The sequence below is a fragment of the Mastacembelus armatus genome, chromosome 22 (assembly GCF_900324485.2).
Source record: "Mastacembelus armatus chromosome 22, fMasArm1.2, whole genome shotgun sequence".
Taxonomy (NCBI): domain Eukaryota; kingdom Metazoa; phylum Chordata; class Actinopteri; order Synbranchiformes; family Mastacembelidae; genus Mastacembelus; species Mastacembelus armatus.
In genome coordinates, this window is record NC_046654.1 from 14,213,571 (window position 1) to 14,237,425 (window position 23,855).

Here is a 23,855-nt window from a genome sequence, read left to right on the forward strand (position 1 = left end):
AGGTCTCTTTAATCTGGAACTTAGATTTCCTAGTTCATTGTATATTGCTTTGAAACACTGGGTATATTCAGCTATTAGAATATCTAAATAATGGTTTTGATTACAGTGTGCCTACATTTCTGAGTGAGGCAAAGTGATCATTTCACACTCAATGTGGCAGATTTTTTCTGCTAAAGCTCCCCATCTGCATATAGAAGACCCTTTTTATAACAGCCACGTTTACCCCATTTACACTTCTGATAGATATAACCAATACTATCAATGATTCCTCTATTCCATGTAAATGTCCCAGCAAGCCAGCTTGTACAATACCAGGGCCCTAAAACTGAAGCAGCCTAACTGAACGTAGCCATGGCTAATGTTATTAAAATAAAATAAGGTAACATTTATTACTACCTGAGGAGAAATTCAGGTTGTCTTGTACTGAATTAATAAGTCAGTAGTGAGAACAGTCAGTTGCCATCTGCCATTGGCTAAGGTGTTGTAAACTACAACATTGTAATCCAGTCTAATATTGTTCTGTTTAATGGATTGATTATGGGAGGTTATAATAACTTATTATTTGCACTTAGTTTAGTTCACTTTAGTATTTAGTAAAGTTAAAGCATAAATTGTGTGTGAGTGGGTTTACATTTGCATTTCTGAAGCCCTTAGAAAAACAAAAAAGGGAAAATGATTATTGTGGTTGATTAACTTGTAATTGACAGAAGATTGACACTTAAATTTGAATCTGCTGGCTTTCTTAGGTTTCTGTGATGTTGAAGATTTATGGGTTTGGGGCAGCTGACTGGAGAAAAAGACACTGATAGATGACAGGTTGGGCTTTGACAGGCTGTGATGGCATCTCTGACATCTGATACCAACTATTGGGGAAATTGATGCTACTTACACAAATAATGGAGGTAATAATCTCCAAATGAATTGATATTGTAAATAAATTGCAGTCCTGGAGTTAATCCAAACATACAATGCATCTAAAGTCAATTCATAAGCTACTTCTGATGAGGAGGGGACTTTTCCCTTCAATGCATTTACATATTATTGTTCCCAGTAAATTGCAATACATAAATTATGTATAAATGTAATCGACTTAAGTGATGTTTTGAAAACATAAAGGTTCATCCCCACTACTCTCTACTGTAGTGTTTTATCTACTTTAGCCACCAGAGGGCGCCTGGAGGCTACTATCAGAGGATCCTAACCTGATTTCAGCAAAGCTGTTTTTCTAAGATAATGTTGCTATTGCAGACTGAATTGAATCCAAAATGTCCTGGTTTCAGACTGGAGCTCATTCTCAGTGTTTCTGTCCGATATGGGACTTGAACAAGACGAAATCCTTCTCTGTATAATTCAATTCTAGTTTCCCTTTGACTAGAAAATCCATATTAAAAGGCGAAAGGATTTATTTCGATGGGTAAAGGACAGCAGAGAAAAGTGGAGCGCTTATAAACAAGTGGGCGTTGACACAGACCGTGGCCACTCCTCTGTGTCAGGCTTCGCTTCCGTGTTTACACACCCACAGAAAAACAGGACGGCAGCGGTCCGGGAGTGTTTACCGAGCGAGGAGAGCGACGCTGGGGCTCGGTGTGCGGTCAGACACGGCTGATTTCAGCTTCCACGGTCGCATTTTACAGCGGGATGTTCACTCGAAGGGGGCATGGAGACGTCAAGAAATCTACACAGAAAGTTCTGGACCCAAAGAAGGATGTGCTGACCCGGCTCAAGCACCTCCGAGCACTGTTAGGTGAGTCAGATGTCACCGGGCTTTGGGGATCGCATCGCCGACGCTCAGCTAGCCGGGGAGCTAGCTGGCATCAGCAGGGTTAGCTGGCTGGCTGTCACTGTTGTGACCAATGCGAGCGGGCTGACAGGCATTAGCACAATGGCAAATAAATACGACCTCTGCAGTTTGAAGTGTTTGTCACTCCCCTCCTGTCTTCATTGATGTTTTTAAACATGCTACTATCACTGTGTCTTTTATTAAGGCATGGGTGCTAGCTAATGGGAGCTAGCTCCGATGGCTGCTAACTAGCCAACCCATGCTAACAGATGCTGCCTCTGCAGGGCAGCTGTTGTGAGGCTGGTGCACACCTCAGCCATTGTTGACACTAACTGTTTGTTTGTCTGATCCCTAGTGTTTTCAAAACACAACTCTTCAGCTTACAGCCAGTGTTTGTATACTCGAGGCTGAATTAGGAAAACAACCTTCTCCAGCTGGTCTCTGGTGGAGATGACATTAAACTAACCCCAACTTACCTCAGAGGGGCTTGATTTGAAAATAATGACACAAGTAAATGTGCCATGCTGGTGGATTACTTTGTTTCTTTAACTGGAGAGGGAAGTGCAGTGTTTATGACAGTCATAAACCTACTGTGTAGCTGTAGCTCTTTCACTGATAGCCTAAAATGATGACTTTTCTATTTAAACTTATCAACCTGGCTTATGCTGAACATCAGTTTTGTGTTACACATAATAGAAACTATTTCCAATGCATGTTAATGTTGGTATCCATTGATCAACTATCTCAATGCCCTGACGTGTCCATATGATGGTTTTGTTTACCCAAACATGCTAGATGCACTTTGCAAAATGTGTATGCAGCGGATAGATGACATGCCACTTAAACAGTTTATGGTCACGCTGAGCCACAATCCACAGCTTATTAATAAAAACAATCTGAACAATGCACTGATGCATTTGGAAGGCTATAATGTAAATTCAGTGGTAGGATAGGTTTGCAGGTATAATTTTCTTATTGCTTGTCAGAATAAACTTCATTCTGGTGAAATCAAGATGTTCTTCGAGGTGTTGTGGACTAGATTATAACGTATATCTGCCTCTCAGCACATCCTAGACAAAACGGGGTCAGTGAATCTTCAGTGCAATGTGGGGGAGACGATGCTGTCAAGAGGGAATTGTGGGTTATGGAGTGAAACTACAAGGGATTCATTAGTGCAACATTTTGTGTGACGTGCTTTCTGTCCACAGTTTCAGGCAATGTAGGTCACATATGTTCAGGTATTGCTATGTACCATAGAATTTGTGTATAGCAATTTTCTGGTAATTATTACAGCTTTATCTCTGGAGATATTTACAGAAATATTAAAAATAATAGGGTTGTAATTTGTAAAATATGCATCGTAACCCTATAAGATCTCACCCTGTTGCTGATTTTAATAACACTGAACTATTAAAACTTCAATTTCCGAGCTGCGATGGAGTCAACCATTTCTTTAAAGGATGCTTGCTTGCTTGTAATGTTTTCTTGTTCAGAAACATGTGCTGTTAGAAGCCAATATGGATGGATCTTTCCGTTATCATAGAACACCTTCAGTGTCAAGGCTATTACAACCAAAGTGGAGGTCAACACAGGGCACTGCGTGTCCTATGTGTTTTTCTTTCCCTCTTGTGCAGTTAAAGATAAGGCTGGTCTGTTTGTCCAGCAGCTGATAGTAGAGTCTACATGTTGATGTCCCTCAACCACCCTGATTTCACTGTGCTTTCAGTTATGGAAGGATTTCCTCCTGGTGCTGTGGGTTCCTGTATGGACAGGAAGCAGTGATGAGAGATGGGTGCTGTGAAGGTCACGACAGCGGCTTGTCATTGCTCATCGTGTTCTGTGTTTTTCTAAATCATACTATTCCTAATATTAGCAAGAGACACATTTACACTAGTTGAAATGTTAATGGATTTAATCCTCTCATATAGTGATTTTGAAAATGTTAACAGTGCCAGTGTACTTTAGGAACATTGGACTGGACTGTAATTGGCCATGACAGCAGGGAATTTGCTAGCTATATTGTGAACTGTTTAATTTTTAAAGTAGGCAGTACCAAGTATAGTTTCCCATATATATCCTAAATAGTTACTACTATTAAGGAATGGATGAGACTGAAATGTCTCATGTTTTAGAATATCACTACTATTTCTGCACAGAAGTGCACAAATATAAGTTATCCAGCCTGTATTAGTCCTCTTCAAATTCATTGTCTAGGCTATATGAAATTAGACTTGATTATTGTAATTTGTGTTTCATTATCTCTTTGGCTTTGAAATGGCAGGTCTAGAATGTTTTTTTTAAGCCAGCTTTTTGAATCTAGATTTGAACCTAGTCTTTAGTATCAACGGTACTGTAGTTGAATGGACAGTCTGTGTTGTGGGCTATTTTCAGTGCCTCTGTATTGGTTTTCTGCTCACTGAGCAGATCTGTGGGATAGAGTGTGAAAGCTGCTGCATGTTAATTTGCTGGTCATGCCTGGCTGGATTTGGCTGAGGTTGTTAATTACAGGAGCCCAGTAAACCACCTGATCACTCACTGCTTCTCTCAATGGAAGCACAAATGGCCTCTGATCGTTTCCGGCTCTAAGTCAATTCTCATGCTTGGTCCAAGCTGACTGGGCTTTCACTGTTGTATGTCACTACTTCACTACCTACAAAAATAAGTCTGTAGCGAAGAGCAAAATGCAGGTGTCACTGGAAATCCTTCACTGGTGTCGTTGTACACAGGAGTATTTGTCTCAGGGAATCCCCAGTGAATCGCAATGGAGGTACATCTTTTTTCACTTATTCCCTCCATAAGGGAACAAGGGGTCAGGTGTGGACAAGACCGGGCTGTTGGCGATATTAGTGATTCAGAGTTAAATGGGCTTTGCTGTCATGAGTGTTTATGCTTGTGTATTATGGTTGAAGGACATGCATGACACATGACTGGTGTAAACAAACTAATCTCAAACATGGTTGGTGAATTGCATTGTAACAACACTGTGTAAGTGCTGTTAGTAATAACAGTCAAGCATGTTTTCTATACAAGTGTAGGTGTGTGAGTTTTAAGCCACAGGTGATGGTTTTTTTTTTTTTTTGAGGAGTTTCTGCACTCATCTTCAGAAGGAATGAAACGTGGTGTCATCACACTTTTACTTTCCTCCATGTGCAGGCCCTGAGTGTTACTGGGGTCAGGGTCAAGTGAAAGCACCGCCGTTATAAGAGGAAATCACAAGGTGAAGCACCAGAGGAAACAATGAGCAGAACATTGGGAGCGCTCTTAAGAAGGTCTTCTGTGTGGCTGAAGTAAAGGCTGAGATCACTCGACTTCTGATTCTCCTCTTTTGTAAAACACTCATGCTAGACTTGTGAATAACTTCAGCCTCTTATCGTCTTTCATCCCACACTATGTAGGCATGATATCAACACTCAAGTATAGTTCAATACAGCTAACATAGTAAATAGTCCTAATTTGTTTCTGTTAACATTTTAGCATCATAAACCTTTTGTCTTATTTCTTTACAGGCCATCACACACTGGTGTTGATTGCAGTTAAATCTGTATATATTGTGAGTAAGATGAAAAGCTATGCTTCTACAGTATGAGGTGCATTGATTTTTGCAGTCTTATGTTTTACCATAACAGTTACAATTTAGTGTGGTGAGGATTGTTGAGTAATGGAGTGTGATTCACTGTTTTTTACCAAATCACCCACTGAGCCACAAGTCGATTTCAAGCGCTTCATAATTAATTAAGCTTTTTAACAGCAATTAGCACAAACAGACCATTCTGGGCCAGAGTGAAAATAAATCTGTACAATTAGATTTAAACAGTGCTGATAGATTTATAAGACAGCCCTGTTTAAAGGATACAAATGGGGTTTGAAGCCCCCCACGTAGAATGGAAAACTTATTCAAACTTTGTTAGTTAATAGCTATTTGGGCAGGATTGCCTTCTATAGAGGTTAGACACCCTTTAATTAATTGCTGCTGTTGCTTATTATGATAACAGCTTCTGTCATCATGGTCTTGACATTAAGCATTTTAGCTGTTAGCCCTTTCCTCTCATAGTATGAGCTTAGATTAATAGCTAGACAGAACCTTAAATTACTCATTTTAGGTGCAGAGACTAGTTTGTTGTGACGCTGCTGTAGAAAGTCACTGGGGGTAAGGGGTAACATAGGTTTAGAAGTTGGGACACTTACATTTCCATTTGGCACATCTTTGGCCACTTTTAGGCCATTTTATTGATAAAACCTTTTAGTGAATTGGTTAGGTAGGAAAGAGAGAAACTAACTCTCCCCTCTTATTCCTGCTGTCGATGTATGTGGCAGCCTCTAAACTGGTGTTAGTATCAAGATAGTCTCTTCAGAATATAAAGAAGTCTTGTGTTGTAGTCTCTGTGTCATTAGAATTGCAAACTACGTGGCTAGCTATTGCTCATTAAATTTCTTACTGGTGCTCATCAGTATCGGGTGGACTTTTACTGGTATTGCGTGGATACTGCATTGCATTTATTTTACATTAATGTCTTTTCGTCAAATTAGTAAAAGGTTTTGTCAGTTAACAAATTTTGCAGGAATGTCCTTTTGGGTTTTAGATTATGGGTTACTTTGGTATTTGTTTCGCAATGCTCCAGTAGGCCTGAATGATTTATTATCAGTCTCCATATACCATCAAAGAACAGACTCTGTAATGATCTGGAACCTTTTAAAAAGATGTCAAGCTCGTATGACATAAATACTGTTATTTCAGTGTCTCATTTCTTTCCTCTTTAGTGCTTGGAGTATAAGAATATGTCATTAATCATTTTTGGCTTTTTACTGCATAATACTTCAGCACTTTTTATCTTTTCCTTATAGCTAACCATTATATATTAGGCTATGTGTTGTAATATGTAACTTTTAAATATAAAAAAAAAACCAGTTGATCTCTAGGGTGGATTGTATGTCTATATACTCAAGGGTTTGGCCTTGTGTTTCTCCTTTAAATGTGTGATACAGTATCACTGTCATGTGTTTTGGAGCTTTTTAAAAGCTAAATTTCAAATGTGATATAAATCACATGGTGTTGAATGAAAAGCTTTTTTCTTTCAGCTGCTGGCCTGTTGGAGAGCTAGGAAGAGCAAAACACCAGTGCACTGTGTTATGTAGTGGATGATGTCTGTAATTTTTACATAGACCGTGAAAAACCAGTTTGTCTGGTTGCACCGTTTGTCTGTCCTGCTTTTATAATAGCCAAACCTACCCCAAGACCTATGGTTTACTGTAGCAGCAGATTATATCAAGATTTGATCTCAGAATAGACTGACATGTAGCTGTTCTGAATGGTCAAGCTCCTGATAATCTCCTATGGATTTCCAGGTTTAAAGCCCAAAGAAAATAAACACTTTATTTTGGCTTACAGTGTTAGCAGATTGCTACACTGTGTTAAGAGGTCATTTTAACTTGACCACACTAGGGACTGGATACTGTATGAAAATGCCTATCTATCTGTCTAACAAGCCTTTTTTGACTGAAAGCTCTTTACATTTTAGTATTATATGAAACACTCAAATAGCAAAAACAAAAGCTTTTCTTTTTTGTTTTAAACAGTGTTCCTTGCTATAATGCACCTACAGCAGGGGTGGCCAACCTTGATCTTCCAGGTCTACTGACCTGCCTGCTTTCCAACTCTCCCTGCTCTTCCAGTTTTCTGATTGCCTGTACACACCTGATCCAGGTAATCAGGAGTGGGTAGGGCAGGGATGGTTGGAAAACAAAGGGGACAGTAGATCTTGAGGATCAGGGTTGGTAAAACCTGAACTAAAGTGTCCATCTGACCTTGCATCATATCATTATTATTATTATTACATGTTTTACTCTAAATTAAACCCATATTGTTTCGCATCTGTCTTTATTTTTGCTGTCCTCTAGTTAAGACAATGTCCAGAAGAAATTCTTTCACAGAGAAATAAGTGTTAACCCTGGTGTTGATTAAGATTTTAGATGAGTGAAAGTTGCCAGTTTAGCAGCTCTTCAGTGCTGAGCCTCCGAGATAAGCCACTCTCTAATGTGTGACTGGGTTGAGGTCAGGCTTTGCCAGTCCTAGTGTGACTGTTTCACACTGTGTAGACCCATAGGCCTCAATCTGTTACACAGCTAGATGCTAACTGCAAGTGGAGTGGCATTCATGCAGTGTTTGGCACCGTGGCACCAAAATCAAATTATACGCACCAAAAGTGGTGTGATTGCAGGAGAGACCCAATTCAGAATAATTAACAGTTTTGGAGTTGTTTAAATCCTGCTTAACTTTGTACTGAACCATGAATAACATGACACTATTTCTCGACAGCATTACCTTATTTCTTCACAGGCATAACAAGACTGTTGACAGAAGAAGAAGGTTAAGCTATTACAGACTGGCACACTATGTATGTGTATAAATTTTAGCTAATGCCTTCCTCTGTCATGTCAGAGCAGCATACTTTGCTCTGCTGGCTTATCCTGGCAGTATGTTAATCATTCTGTGAAATAAAAGCTACATGGAATAGCCCAGCCAGTTATCAGTTATTTTCTCCTGAGTCGCAATTGCAGCTCAAAATCTGCCAGCCCACCGTCCACAGTTGCACCATCCTGCAAACCTAAGCTTTATAAGCTCAACCCCCCCCATCGAAGATAAGTCTCTTGTCAGTACAATTAGGGAAAAGTAAGTGAATTGGCTCCAATCGACTGCCTGATAAGGAACATCAGTTTGGTCCAGTGAGCGCTGAATTATGATCGACATCTCCATCCTGGCGCAGCTTGGAGCATATTCAACTGTACTAGAAGCAGCTGTTTGTTATTAAGTTCTCCAGCGAGGCTCGTGCTGACTCCTAACTACTATAACACTGGAAGTTGCATCATTTTGTTAGCTGGCTCTAAAAGATTTATTATTAACCTTCCTTACGGTCAAATATCAATGGATTCACCTAGACCATGGTCACAAAGAGCTGTCTGTAGCAGATCTGGTTTAGTTTTTGTCCTCATCACTTTTCCCTCGTTGTTTGTCGCCATTGGTTTTTCAAACACAAAATATAAAATGCCATGTGTATATACATTTCTGAATGGTTTTTAATACCACCTAGAGACTGTGACAATAATATAACTTCTTTTTTCAAAGAGGTGTGATTAAAAAAAATCTTTTTAAATAGCATATTACTTAAGGCTTTTTCTATTATTAAAAACTGCAGTCGATGAAAAGTATCATTTTGGAATTAGTCCAGAAATGAAAACACTTCTATAATTCTTCAAATTATCAGTCTCCTGCAATCCCTTTCATTTTCTCATGGTTCTCAGTTTCGTAGACAACCTTTTTAGTGAAGGAAGGACCATCTATGGTGCATCCATCAGTTTCCACATTAGCTACCATCCTCGTATCTCATCTGCTATGTGTTGGCGCCCTCGAGGCATCCCACTGCTGGGGCCCTTAAAGAGTCCTCTGTGTCTGATCTGAGCAAACTGCCAAAGAAACATATCAGTCTTTTCTCTCTTCTCATCTCCTCTCTGGCAAGAACATAGTGCACTTGCAGTATTAGCTAGCCCAGAGCTAATGCAAATGAGTGTACGTCCGATCAAAGGGCTGATTAGACTGCTTTTTGAGTGTGACATGGCATGTTAATGATTCCGCTTCAGGTGGGATAAATGACGTACATTGTTAAGTTGCCCAGAGGGTTAACTATAGTTTGACACAACATTTGAACGTGAAGTGTTCGCTCATATTATTGCATGTGTTGTGTGCAGATTAAGTTTGAACAGGGAGCTGACGTTTGGTTTTGATTGTGTAAATATACTATAGACAGCGGCAGAGTGGATGACCTTCACCCGTTTGGCTAACAGCTCCAGTGTGCATACTGCTGTGTGCGAATCCACTTTTACATCAAATCATTAGAATAGCAAGCAACAGGGAGAGGCACAAACTATTGAAGCTTAAAATTATGCTTTTTTTTTTTCTTTTTTTCTTTTATTTGTTTCTTCCTCTTGTTCACAAGATGAACAGTGTCCTTTTTCCACGGTCACTTTATGTGAAGTTGTTGCACCAAAGCCATAGGGTTAGATAACATGGTGTGGAGTTGAGGTTCAGACTCCATGAATGCCATGTTTATCCAGCCAGCAGTTAGAAATAACAGCATAATCTTTGCACTGCAATTTGGGTGTGATATTTTTCAGTTTTGTGGGAAATGACAGTGAGCTGATAATATCCACTTCCGTTTAACATTTTGAGCAGATGCTGTATTTTTCTGCCTTCCAAAATATGACATTACGGACCTTGGCACTGACTGCACATTATTATTTTCCACACAGTCCTCCAACATGGGGGTGGAACATCTGCCCTGCCCTGACAGTTAACAGGAAACATATCACAATAGAGAACAGTGTCATCCAATCTAGACCTGCTATGGTCTGTTTGGCATGTGTTTAATTCCACTATAGAAGATTGTGGTTCTTTGCATCATTAGGTGTTCACTGTCAGCAGAACCATTGTTCATACAGTTCCAAGTCATTTAATTAGATACGTTCAAATCTGGCTTAATGATCCCCTCACAGAACCGTCAGCTCACTGTGGTTTAGGCAGCTGATGGGCACTAGCTGCTTATTAGCTTCACTAAAGTAAAACTGACATGTTCATTTTTTGTTTCTGAACTTGTCTTTTCTCTTTTTTATTAGTTAATTGTCCCTTTTACACATGTTTTTATGTGCGAGTCAGATGACAGATTGATGGTATTAACTCTGCTTCTCCAAACAGCCAAGCTATCGGCTCATTTTGGCCAGTCAGCAGTATTAAGACACATGGTTTCCTTCCACCATAACAGCCTCCGTACAGCTGCTGTTCATCCAGCAGTGCTTTCCTGTCTTTGACATGAGAGCAGACAGAGAGGTGTCAGTTAAAGGATGCAGTTATTTTGTTGGGCTCAGAGCGTACACTGTCATTCTCAAATCCTGGAGAACAGGTTCTAGATTTTTTTTGTTTTGTTTTGTTTGTTTTTTTTTTTTTTTTGTTCTTGTGCTGTTACCTGAGTAGTTAGTGAAGCTCACTGAGTTGAAGGGTCCTGCTGGATATGGCTGCTCTCAGTGCTAACAACCACTGTATAACTTCATCCCCTCAGCCAAGCATTTCCTTTACAAAATACCTAAACCTATGGGAAATGTGGGGAAAATAACTTTTATTCAGCTTGTAGATAATTATTGGTGTAGTATGTCATTAGTAACTGACCAATCATTCAAAAATGTTATTTCATTACTGGCCTTAGTGAGGTTTTCTATAGGTTAATGTAATCTGGACAGTGGAATTGCAGAGTTAGACTTGCTTTGTTTGAACTTTGCAACCGAGACCTGATCAGTGTCTTGACAGCTTTTTCCAAGAATGTTACTGTCTAGCTGAGATTGTTGCTTGCTGTCAGAAGTCCTGTGATCTCCACCCTGCCCCCCTCTTCCTTAAGGCCTCTCCTCCATCCGTCATGCTCCAGTAATTGGTTAGGGGTATTTGAGCAGATGGAGAGCAGCGAGTCTGAAGCTTGGAGAGCAGGGAATGACAGGCTCTGATGGATCTGTGACATGCAGCATGACATATGAAATTGACCCACCCTCCATCAACTCCTCAAATACCCAGCAATATTCAAATGAGTATTGCATCATTATTCTTGGCGAATCCAAAGCTGATCTGAGTCATCTGGTCCTTAATAACAAAAATACATGTATTTTTATAGGATCATGTACACAGCTTATATAACCATTTTTAGGATTGCAACAGCTGTGTATTAAGATTAGCAAAATAAACAGTTGAATTTGACAGAACTTTAGAATAACATAGTTGTCTTTCAGATGTGTTTGTCTGCGTATAAGCCCTAGTTCATTCTCCGTAGTTGACTGCACACCTTATTCTGTATAATGGCCGTGGGATTTTCAGCAAGGAGCATTGTTTTTGTACAGCAGCAGAGCGGTTTATCATTCCATCTGCCAATGCTGAAAACAAGGCAGCTTGGTGAGCGTTGCTCTGTGATAAACCCAAGGAAACCAATGCAAAACACCAAATAATTTGTGTATGCATTGCAGGTTTTCAGCACAGGTCCAAATGAAATATTAGCCACAACACTAATTTTACCTCACAACTGACAACAGACTTTGCCTATGTCCACAGTCTCTGCTGTGTTGTCTGTTCCAGCTTGTGCTGGGGGGGGGAGCTTTGCCTGATGTGTTTTGTTTTTTTTTTTAGTGGCTATGAGACTCTGCATGGACAATCATTGCACTTATAGTACCATTAAAGTTTTCCTAAAGGTGTGTGTATGGGTATGCACTCTCATGTGTTAGTGTTTGTGCTTAAATGGGAATTTGGCCGATGTAATTACCTTAATGCCATGAGCAAAAAACATTTAATGAAGTGTTGTGTTCTTTAAGAGGTGGAGTTCAAGCACTGGATGTGTTCTTAGAGTGAAAATAAAGCTGGAAAATGAAGAGATCTATATGAATTGTAGCTATTTTTCAATATAGAAGTTGTCTCAGGCTCCCTGTGAGTTTTAGAGGAGTTTTTAGATTGTATTGATCCTTTTAAAGGCTCATCCAGCTTTAGTTTTGTTGTAGACCTTTTAACTTTCTAAGAAGAGTTCAGCCTCAGCAGATGCCCAGATAATGCCTTTCTAGTTTTTCCTACGCCGAGGCTTAAGACTAAAGTCATGTTGTTGACTTGATCTTCCCATCATGCATCTTAATTATCTTTGCTTTAATCTCTTGGTAAAGATAAGTCATCTGAGTCTTTGTCTTACACTACATAATTCCAGCACTTCCCATGAGCTGGACTGCTTTTGGGAGTCTTCCAGGTTGCCATGTGGTAGGAAGAGAATTGCAACAGAAGGTGAACCTTAATTGCTATTATTGTGCCAGCACTCTTCCTGGCCTATATTTGATTTTCCAGACCAGGCCTATCTCATTACTGTGGTTGTGTGGCAAATAATTGTAGTTGTATGGGGTTCATTACATGGATTTGTGATTTTGTCAGTGCCAGTCTGTTTGCGACTCTATACCAGGTCCACCTATTACCCCTCATTAACTACTGCAGCCTGAGCTTGTGTAGCTTAACATACCTTGGCCTGGCCTCCATCCAGACCACCCCTTTCCATCTCATCTGCTACATTTTGAAGAAAATGTGAATTGCCCTGCTGAGCACTTATTCTGTCAAGCTGTGGCTTTTACTACAGGTTTAGAAAATGCTGTTACACACTGCTGTTGTCATTGGTAATTAACATTGTGGACCAAATGTAGAAGTGTGCGGCAGACATACAAGGTGAACATACCTTCATTAGTACATCGATGTGTACTAAGGCTCACATCTTTGTATTGTCAAACCTAATACTTTGTGTTGTACCGCATCATCAGCAGAAAGAGGATGTTTTAGAAATCTCTCTTTGTACAGAAATTGTGCAATGATCAGTTTGGGAGTTATACTTGTTTCTCAACACCAAAAAGCCTGTCACCATTCTACTAATGATAACAGGTAGGTGAAGTTATGCAGCGTTAGGAAGTGAAGCAATTTGACCTGATGTAAAACAAATGCAGTCCGCAAAAGGAGGAACAAATAGAGAGTGATTTCTGCAACAATGATTTTAAACAAAGCCGCTTTTCAATTAAAGGTGCACGGCAAAGTCACAGAGCAACTTTCAATTATGCTATGCTTTAAATTTATTAAAGCAGTTTTCTCCAAGTGTCTCCAAATATTGACAGTCCTTGCTGCCTGGACATGTCAGTGATCCCAGTACTGCAGAGGAACAGTGACAAAATCAAAAACACTCTAGATAAACTTATTCAACAATAAGTCATTGCCCAGACCCAGATTTAAGGTGCATGTCAACAGCAAAATCTGATCTATATTCATCTACTGTAGGTGTATTTTTTTTCGTTCCAGGTGTCGTTAACAGTGTTACCCTGTTTCTTTCACAGATATCATTGACAAGACTGAACTGAAGGTTTTCTTCGAGAGCAACTGTTCTCAGATTTATTTTATCTTCTATGAAAATTTCATTACACTGGAAAGCAACTTAAAACAAAAAGGTGAGATGATTTTTTTTGTTTGTTTTTTTTTAATCTGCACACTGCTCATCTCTCATTGGTAGTTCAATAATTAACCCTCTAACGAAATGGCCTTTATTATTGTTGCACTATTGAGGCAGTATAGCTTCAGATCATGTGTGTCCTTGTGTTTCAGGGAACAAATCTCAAAGGGAGGAGCTGGACTCCATTCTCTTTATTTTTGAGGTAAGTGTCTTTTTGTGTGCTGAAATCTCCATCTCTGATTTCCACTGTAGGCTGAACCTTTTTACTGCTGCACTCTGAGTTGGACCCACAGTTTCCATGGCGCCATGCTGCAACTCTGCCTACTTCCTGAATTTGCCTCAAATAGCCTGGAAATCAATTGAAGATTGTGCAATTGGGGGAAAAAAAGCCTTAGCTTAATCATTTTCCAGCTTTTAGGATGTTGTGGAAGAGCTTTCGGTGAACTTCTTGCTTTTAAAACCCAGGTGTGTATGCAAATCAGAGGAGGCATGTCTCGTGTCTGCTCCAGTTTCCAATACAAACAGTCAGTTCTCCAGTTACATTTGCTTAGGGCAGGGCTACAAGGATGACAGAAAATCAAAAAAATAAGGGTCAGTCTGTTTGTCCCTTCTTGTAGTATTTTCTTGTCCTAGTTTTTCTGATAACCTGGTAGCAGCATGATTCAAGCCCACTGACCTCAGTTTGTTGCAGCAGCATCAGGCCAAATACTGATGTAGTCTGTTTTTAGCTATTTATTCCTAATTTGTTTGTGAGGCACATCTACTGCAGTGTTGTGCATTTGACACCAGGTTTTACTGTGTTTGCGATTTACTTGATTGTTGGCTGATGATTTCAGGTTTGTAATCATTTGTAGAATTTAGACTTTATTAAAGCTTGTGTCAGCGGTTTTTTAAGCCTGCTGTTTGAAAATTATGTTTGATTCCAATTCAGATCAAATTTTTAGATCAGTCTAACCTACCTCGGCTCCAGCATATCCCCGTGACCCTAGTTAGAAATAAGCGGGTGTAGATAACGGATGGATGTAACCTATTTATTTAAAAAAAACTTCTTAACTTGTTAGATTCCCCCACCGTTCTTCACTTCTCCCTAAGAAAACTGCCCTGCCTGTCTGCACACATCCAGTCATCTGACCTGTAAATAAACCCTGGATTCATGCCTTCTACATATTTATGCAGTATTTTCAGAAAGAACTAATATTGAAAGCAGCTTAACCGTCATTTGTCCCCTTTTAGCCCCTGCCTGTGACGACTTGTGCTTTCACCCGTGCCCCGTGAGATAAGCTCGCTTTGAGTTGTGTGCGCAGGACAGATACAGCGTGACTTTGATCCTGAGTGCTGCTACACTGAATGGACTTTTTTCTTACTGCATATTAGATTAGGCATGTTGGATCATATGTGGCCATGATATCAGTGGACACAGCTGTACTCACAAACATGCACTACTAACATGTCTCATGTTATCCCAGAGGTTGTATTATGTAACACTGAGACATGATAAATGTGTAAAAGATAACCCGGTGTGATATTCTGAGGACACTCGATTCTGCACCCTAATTATTTTCTGTTATTGCTTTGTATAGATCTTCTGGTCCAGCTCTGTTTAGGATAACGCTTATTGTTAATGTCTATCGTTCGTTTTAGGAACAGACATCAACCAAACATAAGCTCTTGTTGCCTTTGCCCAACAAGCTTCAAAGTATTGTGCATTGTGGCTTCTGCACTGGCTGCTGGGACAAAAGGCATTTTGCAGCTCTGTGCATTGTGACACACTTTAATGCTGTATGACAGGTTAGGAGGACTAACCCAGCCCGATATTGCTGATCTCCTCTTCTGTGTAAAACATTTCACTGGAAAGCCACAGCCGTGCCCCAATTTCTCCAGGCGGTTGGGAAATATGGTCCTCCACACTCTCCATCACCTGAGTCCCTACTTGCATTCAAATGTGACTGATACATAAGAGGACATGTCTCCAGTTTGTGCCTTTGCTTTGAGTTGGCTATATGGGGATTATGCTGCTGTCATGATGAGGTATGTGACCCCTTGTTTGGCGGCTTCTGTGGGGGAGTGTGATCTCCCCTGCTGACCCTGTCTGGGTAATGGATATCTAGAGCGGGTAATATTTTGTCCCTCCCCCTAAACTCTGCTGGAACACCCCACCCCCACCATCGCCGGCAGCCTTTGCCATTCCTTTCCAGGGTTTCTTTGTGTCTGCTGCCACAGAGGCATCTGCCACGGCAGCGTGTGATACTGCACCAGATCTGACAGATGAGACCTCTGAGAATGCACCAGCTCTGCTGAAGAGGCTGGATAAAAGGTGGCAGTCGTATCCTTTACATTAGCTTTTCCTTTTATACTGATATTTTTTTACTTACTGTTGTTTAACATATAAAGCCAGAGTTAAATAACAGAATTATTCAGCACCTGTCCCAACCTAGTTTAATCAAAAGGTCAGTGTTTTGTTTTTTTTTTTCCCAGTAGAAGTTCAGTTCATTGATCCAAATTCCATTGCATGTATTCACTCCGTTTACTGTGATGCACTGAAATCAACAAATCTACCTGTTAAAGAAATATGTAAACAAAAACCTTTCATTCAAAAACCAGGTTTAGAACAAAATGTATGTTCTGAAGTGTCCTAGACCCTTACAGACTGGAATCTAATCGAGAACCTTTGTCAGGACTGCCTTTTGTTTATGGAGACCTGGTGAAAAGCATAGTTCACAGATGTGCTATAATACAGACCTCTTATGTATTCATTTATGTCTATAATGGTTCTCATGATAACGTAGTGTTTCTGTTTTAACAAAAGGGGGTTTGGCAAAAGACTTGGCAGGTGTGAGAGACAGTGTCCTTGTCAGTTGTCAGTAGCTGTTTCTATATTGTACTGGAGATGGGATGCATATTTCTGAAGGCATTTATGTCACCTCTTGCTAATGTACAGTCAAACTGAGAGCAAATGTGAGCATGTTGGGGAAAAGGTTAAGAAAAGTAGGTAAACACTAAGTATGCAGTATGTGTGTAGGTGTAATTCTAGGAATGAAATTGAACAAGGCATCCTTTTGATGTCACAAGACCAGACTGAGCTTCTTGGTAAGGATACTCAATTCTCAGGACTCAGGGGACTTTGGTTTGTTTATATCTATTCATGACCTCTTACTGTCAGAAAGCAGTTCGATGCTGGTGCCACTGAGGTTGTGGGACAGGTTAACGGACAGCTCTGGGACCAACCAAACTCACAGGGAAGTCTGTGCATATCCACTTTCTCTCCAGGATGTCACCTCACTATGACCCGTGGTCAGTCATCCGGACCTGACTCAGCATTCTGAATTCCCCTTGCCATCCTCTCTGTAAACCACCCAAACACCCCCTCCCCTCAATGTAGATTTGAGACTTGACTTACTACGCTGCCATATATGGGTAAATCTGCCAAATAAACCTAGCTCACTTTATTTTTGATAGATAACCGTAAATCTAACCCAGCTCAGGGGGAGTGGAGGTGTTGTGGTCTGTTAGAAAGCTCCACAGAACTTGAAGCTTTTGATTGATCTGTTTATTTACCCAATACGATCCACAACAGAGCCCAGAACCAGAAACAAAAACTGAACCAACATACTATACAGGAGGGAAACAGCAAGGTATGGCTGCAAAAAAACAAAAAAAATAAGAACAAAATAAGCAGCAATGAGGTTTGTGGCTTGTTAAATGCACCACCTACATAGTGTAAATAGGTAATAAATAAGAATATCATCAGTATCACAGTGCCGTCAGCAGTCCTGTCTTCCCTTGCCTTAGTGTAACAGTGTTGTATTCCTTTTGATATACACCTTGGTTAAAATGCTGAAAGCTGAAAGCTACATGTTGGCTAGCACCAGTCTGACAAATGAATCCAGAGCCATTTTGTTATTTTTTTTCCTCTTTTGTCCTATTTATGTTCAGTTCAGCAGCAGGGGATTATTGGTTAATGCCTAAATGTAAATGTACTAAGTTTAGCTCTGGTCTGAGTAAATACATTTTGATTTCCCAGGCTGTGTTTTAACCTGTTCTCAGGCCATGTTTCAACCTGAACTGGTGGAGTTCTGCTATACATTGTACACATAACTAAATTATAATTAGAATCATTTTATATGCACATTGGATGCCTGCTTTTGTTTTAATAAACAACTTTGTTGACATGTAATTTATATCCAGAACTATTCATACCACTTCATGAAAGTGGTATGAATAACACAATCCTGGCACTTGGCTTTCCCTATAGCAGAGCAACATGAACCTGTCCTTGGGAGGCCTAGGATAGACTTTGACTGCACTCTGCTGCCACCAACTGGCTGCAAAACAGAATGAAAACATCTTTTGGTAGTTTGTAATTTGGCAAATCTTTTTTTAAAAACGGCTCAAAAAAATGCAGTGGCCTGTGTCGTATTTTAAGCATATGACAAATGCATGACTAGGTTAAATTTATCACCTTTACAGACAAATAAAGTCAAGCTAAGAAATTTGGTTAGCACATTAATATGCATGCTGACTATGTCCATCATCTTTGGACTTACTTTTACAAAGCGAGTCTCTTCTCACATTAGGGCTACAAGTGATTGTAGAATCGGGGACTAACTTTCTTTGTAAGGCCAAAATACTGTTACTGTTACAGTTGTGCAAAAATATTGTTTATTAACAATAATTCACTTTATTCCTTGCATTATTTATTGTGTTTTACAATCCAAGTTTGCTTAGGCTTTGTTACATGATAGACAGAGGGGTCATTTTCAGATTATTGCATGTACGTCTTGTGTTAGTAGTTTTGCTGTATTTCAGAAGGTTAGTTCTCTGTGTCTTCAATGTCTTTGTGTGTCTCAGGAGATTTAATTGTCCTTTTTATGGTTAATAATCTCCAAGTTGTATCAAAAACCTAAATATGTTTTGAGATAGCTGTGTGTCTCCTGCCGACATTTAAAAGCCCTTGTGGACAACCTCTGGGAGAAGTGTATTCTGTGTCATGTTCAGGCCTTACGACTGGAAACCTAAGTGCGGATCATGTAAATGTGTTAAGGCTCCAGTTGTATCACAGTAATGCCCCCATCTTTATGCTGGTGTATGACTGCAGATTAGAATAACTCCAGCGACCTGCAGTCTGGCAGACTCTGCATTTGCCTCATATCAGCCAGTAAATTCCTCATTGTTGCCGCCACCATTCCAGCTCTACGGGGAGTCTCTCTGAGCTAGCTTCTCCATCTCATTCCCATTCTCCTGTCCTGGTGCTCTGTAAGGAACAAGAAAGATGGTGTTATTGTGTTTCAACACACACACACACACACACACACACACACACAGCGAAAGGCTTAAGAAGGATTCCCTGCTGTGTTACTGTCTAGCATAATGTCTATCCTGCCCCAAGGAAACAGAGTGGAGGAGACCAGTACAGAGTCTGTACAGAGATGTGCTAATCCCATGTCAGATCAATACCAAGGTGCAGCCGCACGCCTGTACACGCATATCAACAAGTCTGTGGATCAGCGAGAAGTCGAGCGCCATGTGCAGACTTCCAGCGCGCTCTTAGAGTGATGCATGTCTGTCAGGCTCTCCCCTATCACTGATAAAGACAGGGACTTCATCTCTTAGAAAAAGAAGGGAAAGTTAAAGGCATGACAAGTGAAGAGGAAAGTCGCTGACAAACTGAGACACTCAAGACATGAACTGATTCCAGACCACCTCAGCTCTCAGCATAATGTGTTGAAGCACTGCTGTCACAGACCATCTTTCAGAGGAATTTGATTGTGCTAGTCTGAAGATTTTACTACATAATAACAATAATTGTTTGAAAGCAACTTAAAATATTGTTGGAAATACTGTTATAAATTGATTTCTTAACTAGTATTTAGTATTTATGAGCCTTAACAAAAAAAAATCCTTGAGATTACTAAAGCTGTCACTTTGCTGGTTTCTTTCTTCTCCCCTGCTATAGTAATGCACAATAGTCTGATGTTTGCTTATATGCTGTCATCTTTATTTTTTTCTCCTTTTTTCCCCCCCTAGTTCAGGTATTGTCATAGCACTTTGCATCCATGACTGGAGAAGACTTACTCTTTATAGCTCTTTCATGCACATTTTTTGTCATGCCCTATATCCTTCTCTTGGCTGCGTGTGGCAGTCTCCAGGCAGATGAGCTTTTCATCATTTCGACCAGTGTTGGTTATCTGGTTGAGTGGGTCAGAGCTGCATACAGTATGTAAAGGATAGACTTGACCTCTACATTGCAATCATGAAGTCTTATTGGGTCAGTGATTAGGATTTAATGAGAAATGAGCAGTTGGGGCAACAGTTGCTCATATGGCACTGACTAATAACTAGCAATGTGTGCGCGTGCACGTGCACACACACACCTGCTGTCCCCAGTGGCCTCTTTTTTTTTCTTTTTTTTTTTATCTCTCCAGAGGGACTCAGTTAACCTGTTGCTGCATTCAAGAATAATGATAGGCTGCTGAAAGGTTAGGACACTCTAATTGAGTCGTAAAGCTGGTGTTGGTGAGGTGATGACATTTCTCAGTGCTGTCCTGTGGTACAACGGTCTGCAGGCATACTAGACCAAGTGGAGGAAAAGGGCAGGCACGCTGCGCTCTTTAAGTGTATGCTGCTTTAGCTGAACAGTGCCACTTACCAAAGCAATGCTGGGTGTAGTTTTTTCCCTACTCTTATATTTTAGGATCAAATTTTTAAAAAATGAGTTGAGTCTAGAGATTATTTACTTTATCCAACTTTGTCTGATGTGAAGATTATTTTCTTGTTAAATTGTTTGGTGTACAAAATGTCTATCTATCACAAGTTCCCAAGGCGACATTTTCAGGCACCATGTGTTTGTCTGACCAACAGTCTAAATCCCAAATATGTTAATTTTCCCATAAAAGGAAAATAACAATTAATCAGCTAGAATAAATGTTGCTCATTCATTTTCTGACAGTTATAAAGGAAAATATATTAATCAGTCAATCCTAAACCTGCTCATCCTTGATATTCTAATAGGTCAACCTATTGCTTAATAAACCTAATTATAACATTTTTTGTTTTGTCATCAGAAAATTCTTCAACTTCTGCCTGAGAAAATCTACAACCGATGGCAGTTCCACAGTATAGGTAGGTTCTGCTAACTTTTTCATTTTGTCATATGAAATTCTTTGCCTGTCTGTTACACTTGACTATTTACTGTGCCTTTCTTCCTTATGCCTTAAAACACACTCGGGACAAAAAATGTCACCACATCCATGCCAGAATTTTCCGGAGTGAAGAGAAGATAATTAGTTTAAGAAGGGGATGTAAATGTGATATGCAAATTAACACCTCATTTGAATTGCAAATAAGTAATTGAATTATGCTGGCATGATTTCAACCCAAGCAAAAAAGAAAACCCTTGCAAGAAGCGATAACCCTAATTATAGCTGTTGTTTGTCAGCTCCTGGCAGCTGAACAGTCTGCGTCTGGATCACCTTTGTAGACTGACCTTCCCCTCAGGCTTTTTACTCTAAATATCAAGTCTGATCTAGGGTTAGATGCCCTTGACAAACGACCCATTTTTTTCAGTCACTGGACAACAAATCATTGCAGGTTTAAAGTGGCGTCTTGGCCTGTTTCTGAACAAAATGTTCTTCTCCACTCATCAGTTCATGTGTCAGTGGTCAACATGCTGTGCTGCCGTTTACATACTTTAGCTTTGAAGAATGTGTGGTTGGATAGCTTCGAGCTTTAATTGAATTCCTCAGAACTCAGAACTTTTTCTATCACATACTTTTTTTAATCACATCCTATGGCCAGCAAGTGAAAGAATTTCAGTCCCCTCTGACAATTTCCTTGTAAAGGGTAGGGAAGTCCATGAATGACATTAATGACTTTTAGTGGTTTTGTTCTTCTTAGCTGAGGTTTTCAAGGTCAAAACATGAAAGCTGAAAATTCTTACACATCTGTTTTGGTTTTTTTTTTTTGAGTCCTGAGGCCAAGACCTATAAATATGTTTTTTACAATATTGAAATATTATTTATTCAAACTCATGACAAGAGAAGAATAAAAGTAGCAAACGCTTAACTCACACACTCAAATGCAAACATGTGAGCCACTCAGATATGTCTGTGTCAGATCACTCAGTTAAGGACCTGCTGACTTTTGCTCTAACCTAACCAAAACCCTCATCCTCAACTTTAAAATCCTGGAACCAGCCCTGAATTTCTTCACAGTCCACAATGTCCTCAGGAGAATAGCACTGTCTGCAGACTGTCGAGTGCATGTCCTATGTCACTTACACAGACCTATTCTGCCTAAGGTATTTAGCAATCAGAGCAATGTCTCATCTAATTACAGTGGAACCAGTTAATGTTCATTTTCGTAAGGAAAATGCGAAGCCTTACCAATCTCCCTGCTGGTTTGTCAGGGACACATGTCAAGCCAATTTGCCTCAGTGCAGATGACAACCAGTTCCCTCCCTTGCAGCGCTGGACTGTTTGTGGTGTGGCTGTGTGTTGTGCAAGAGGCTTTTGTTGAATACTTGGTAGTCTTTGACAGTTGTACTTTTTTTTCTTTGTTCCAGGTTCTATTCTAAAAAAGCTTCTACACACTGGAAATTCATTCAAGGTATGTGCTGTTTTCATTGCCATATATGAAAGATTATAACTTGGCAGCCACAGAAGAGACTAATACAAATATGCAAATTGACTACATGGAATAGTCACGTTTGGCTCTAAGGAATTGTACATATTTGTGTTAACTAGATTGTCAATCAGTTAACTAGATTATCTATTAATATTGCCCAATGTCACTGTGTCTAGATCCGCTGTGAGGGGATCCGTCTCTTCCTGCTGTGGCTTCAGGCCTTGAGGGACAACTGTGCTGAAGAGCAGTTCCTTATCTTTGCCTGCCTGGTGCCTGGATTCCCTGCTGTGCCCTCTACCAGAGGACCTTGCACTCTTGATACCATCATTTACAACCCCTTCTTTACCCCCTCTGATGGTGAGGCAGGACAGGCACGCAGGAATATGCATGCCTATAGATTTGTGCATTTATGATGATATAGATTTGTACAGTTTTATGTGATTGAAGATTTCAGGCTGTCTGAAACATAAAGTGATATCAGATTTTATATCACCAGAGAAATGATGTTTCCCTACACCTAACTCAGGTTTTTGTTTCCTCTTAATCTGAGCAGCGAAAGTGGTGCCTGAGGAGATTACCCCGCTCGTTCCAGCTGTAGTGGGAGAAAAAGTAGCAGATGACCAGACTTGTTACATCCTTGAAACACTGCTCAAGTACATGGTCATCCAGGTAATTAAACTTACTGACAAAAAAATGACACAGCTATTTGCAGGGCTATGCAGTGACTATGTGTTTAGTGTTGATGTGTGTGCTCAAATAGTATGTAATCCTTGTACAATAGTTAGATTAAAAAAAACAATATAAAGTATTAGTTTTTAGTTTTTAAGGGAGTAAAATTGTCTGTTAATCTTACATCTACTTATACAAAGCCATTTCAACCATTGTGTTGCAAACATTACACTGACACTTTCTGAGTGATGCTGGAACCATCTCCTCTCCCTGTAGCCTGACCTTGTCTGCCTTTGTGTGTCAGGCATCCAGTTTAGAATGGAAGAACAAAGAGATCCAGGACACAGGCTTCAGGTTTCTCTTCAGCCTGTTCAAGAAGTACTACCTTCCACATCTGTTCCCCGCCTTCACCAAGCTCACAAACCTCTACAAGCCTATGTTAGGTAAGCTGACAGATGCTCATTACATGTAAAAGTATTTATATATCATTCTTAATATATAGCCAATAAGTAAAAGGAGTAAACAAACTGCAACACAAGGAAACAGTAAGTTAAATTCAATTTCATTGGACATGACACAAGCCTTTCCTACATATATATTGAAGTATTTGGAGTTGATTGAAATAGTTTTATTTTTACTTTACATACCTCAGATATTCTAGGAACACTTTCACATTATTCATTGTAGTGTAAGCTTCTAATTCAGCTGTTATGTGTCAGCTGAGAAACTGCTTCAATATGGAT

At 39.9% G+C, this 23,855-nt stretch overlaps 1 protein-coding gene across 3 annotated transcripts in view; it reads left to right on the plus strand.

Moving 5' to 3' along the window:
- Positions 1-1,512: 1,512 nt before the first annotated feature.
- ralgapa2 (Ral GTPase activating protein catalytic subunit alpha 2) overlaps positions 1,513-23,855 on the plus strand; it is a 79,885-nt gene continuing 57,542 nt past the window's right edge. For all 3 annotated transcript variants that reach the window (XM_026300285.2, XM_026300291.2, XM_026300287.2), the window contains exons 1-8: positions 1,513-1,744; positions 13,709-13,819; positions 13,974-14,023; positions 20,883-20,940; positions 22,382-22,425; positions 22,620-22,800; positions 22,997-23,112; positions 23,417-23,555. In XM_026300285.2, the coding sequence (XP_026156070.1) occupies positions 1,639-1,744; positions 13,709-13,819; positions 13,974-14,023; positions 20,883-20,940; positions 22,382-22,425; positions 22,620-22,800; positions 22,997-23,112; positions 23,417-23,555 (805 nt within the window). In that variant the 5' untranslated portion in view covers positions 1,513-1,638. The remainder of the gene's footprint in view (positions 1,745-13,708; positions 13,820-13,973; positions 14,024-20,882; positions 20,941-22,381; positions 22,426-22,619; positions 22,801-22,996; positions 23,113-23,416; positions 23,556-23,855) is intronic.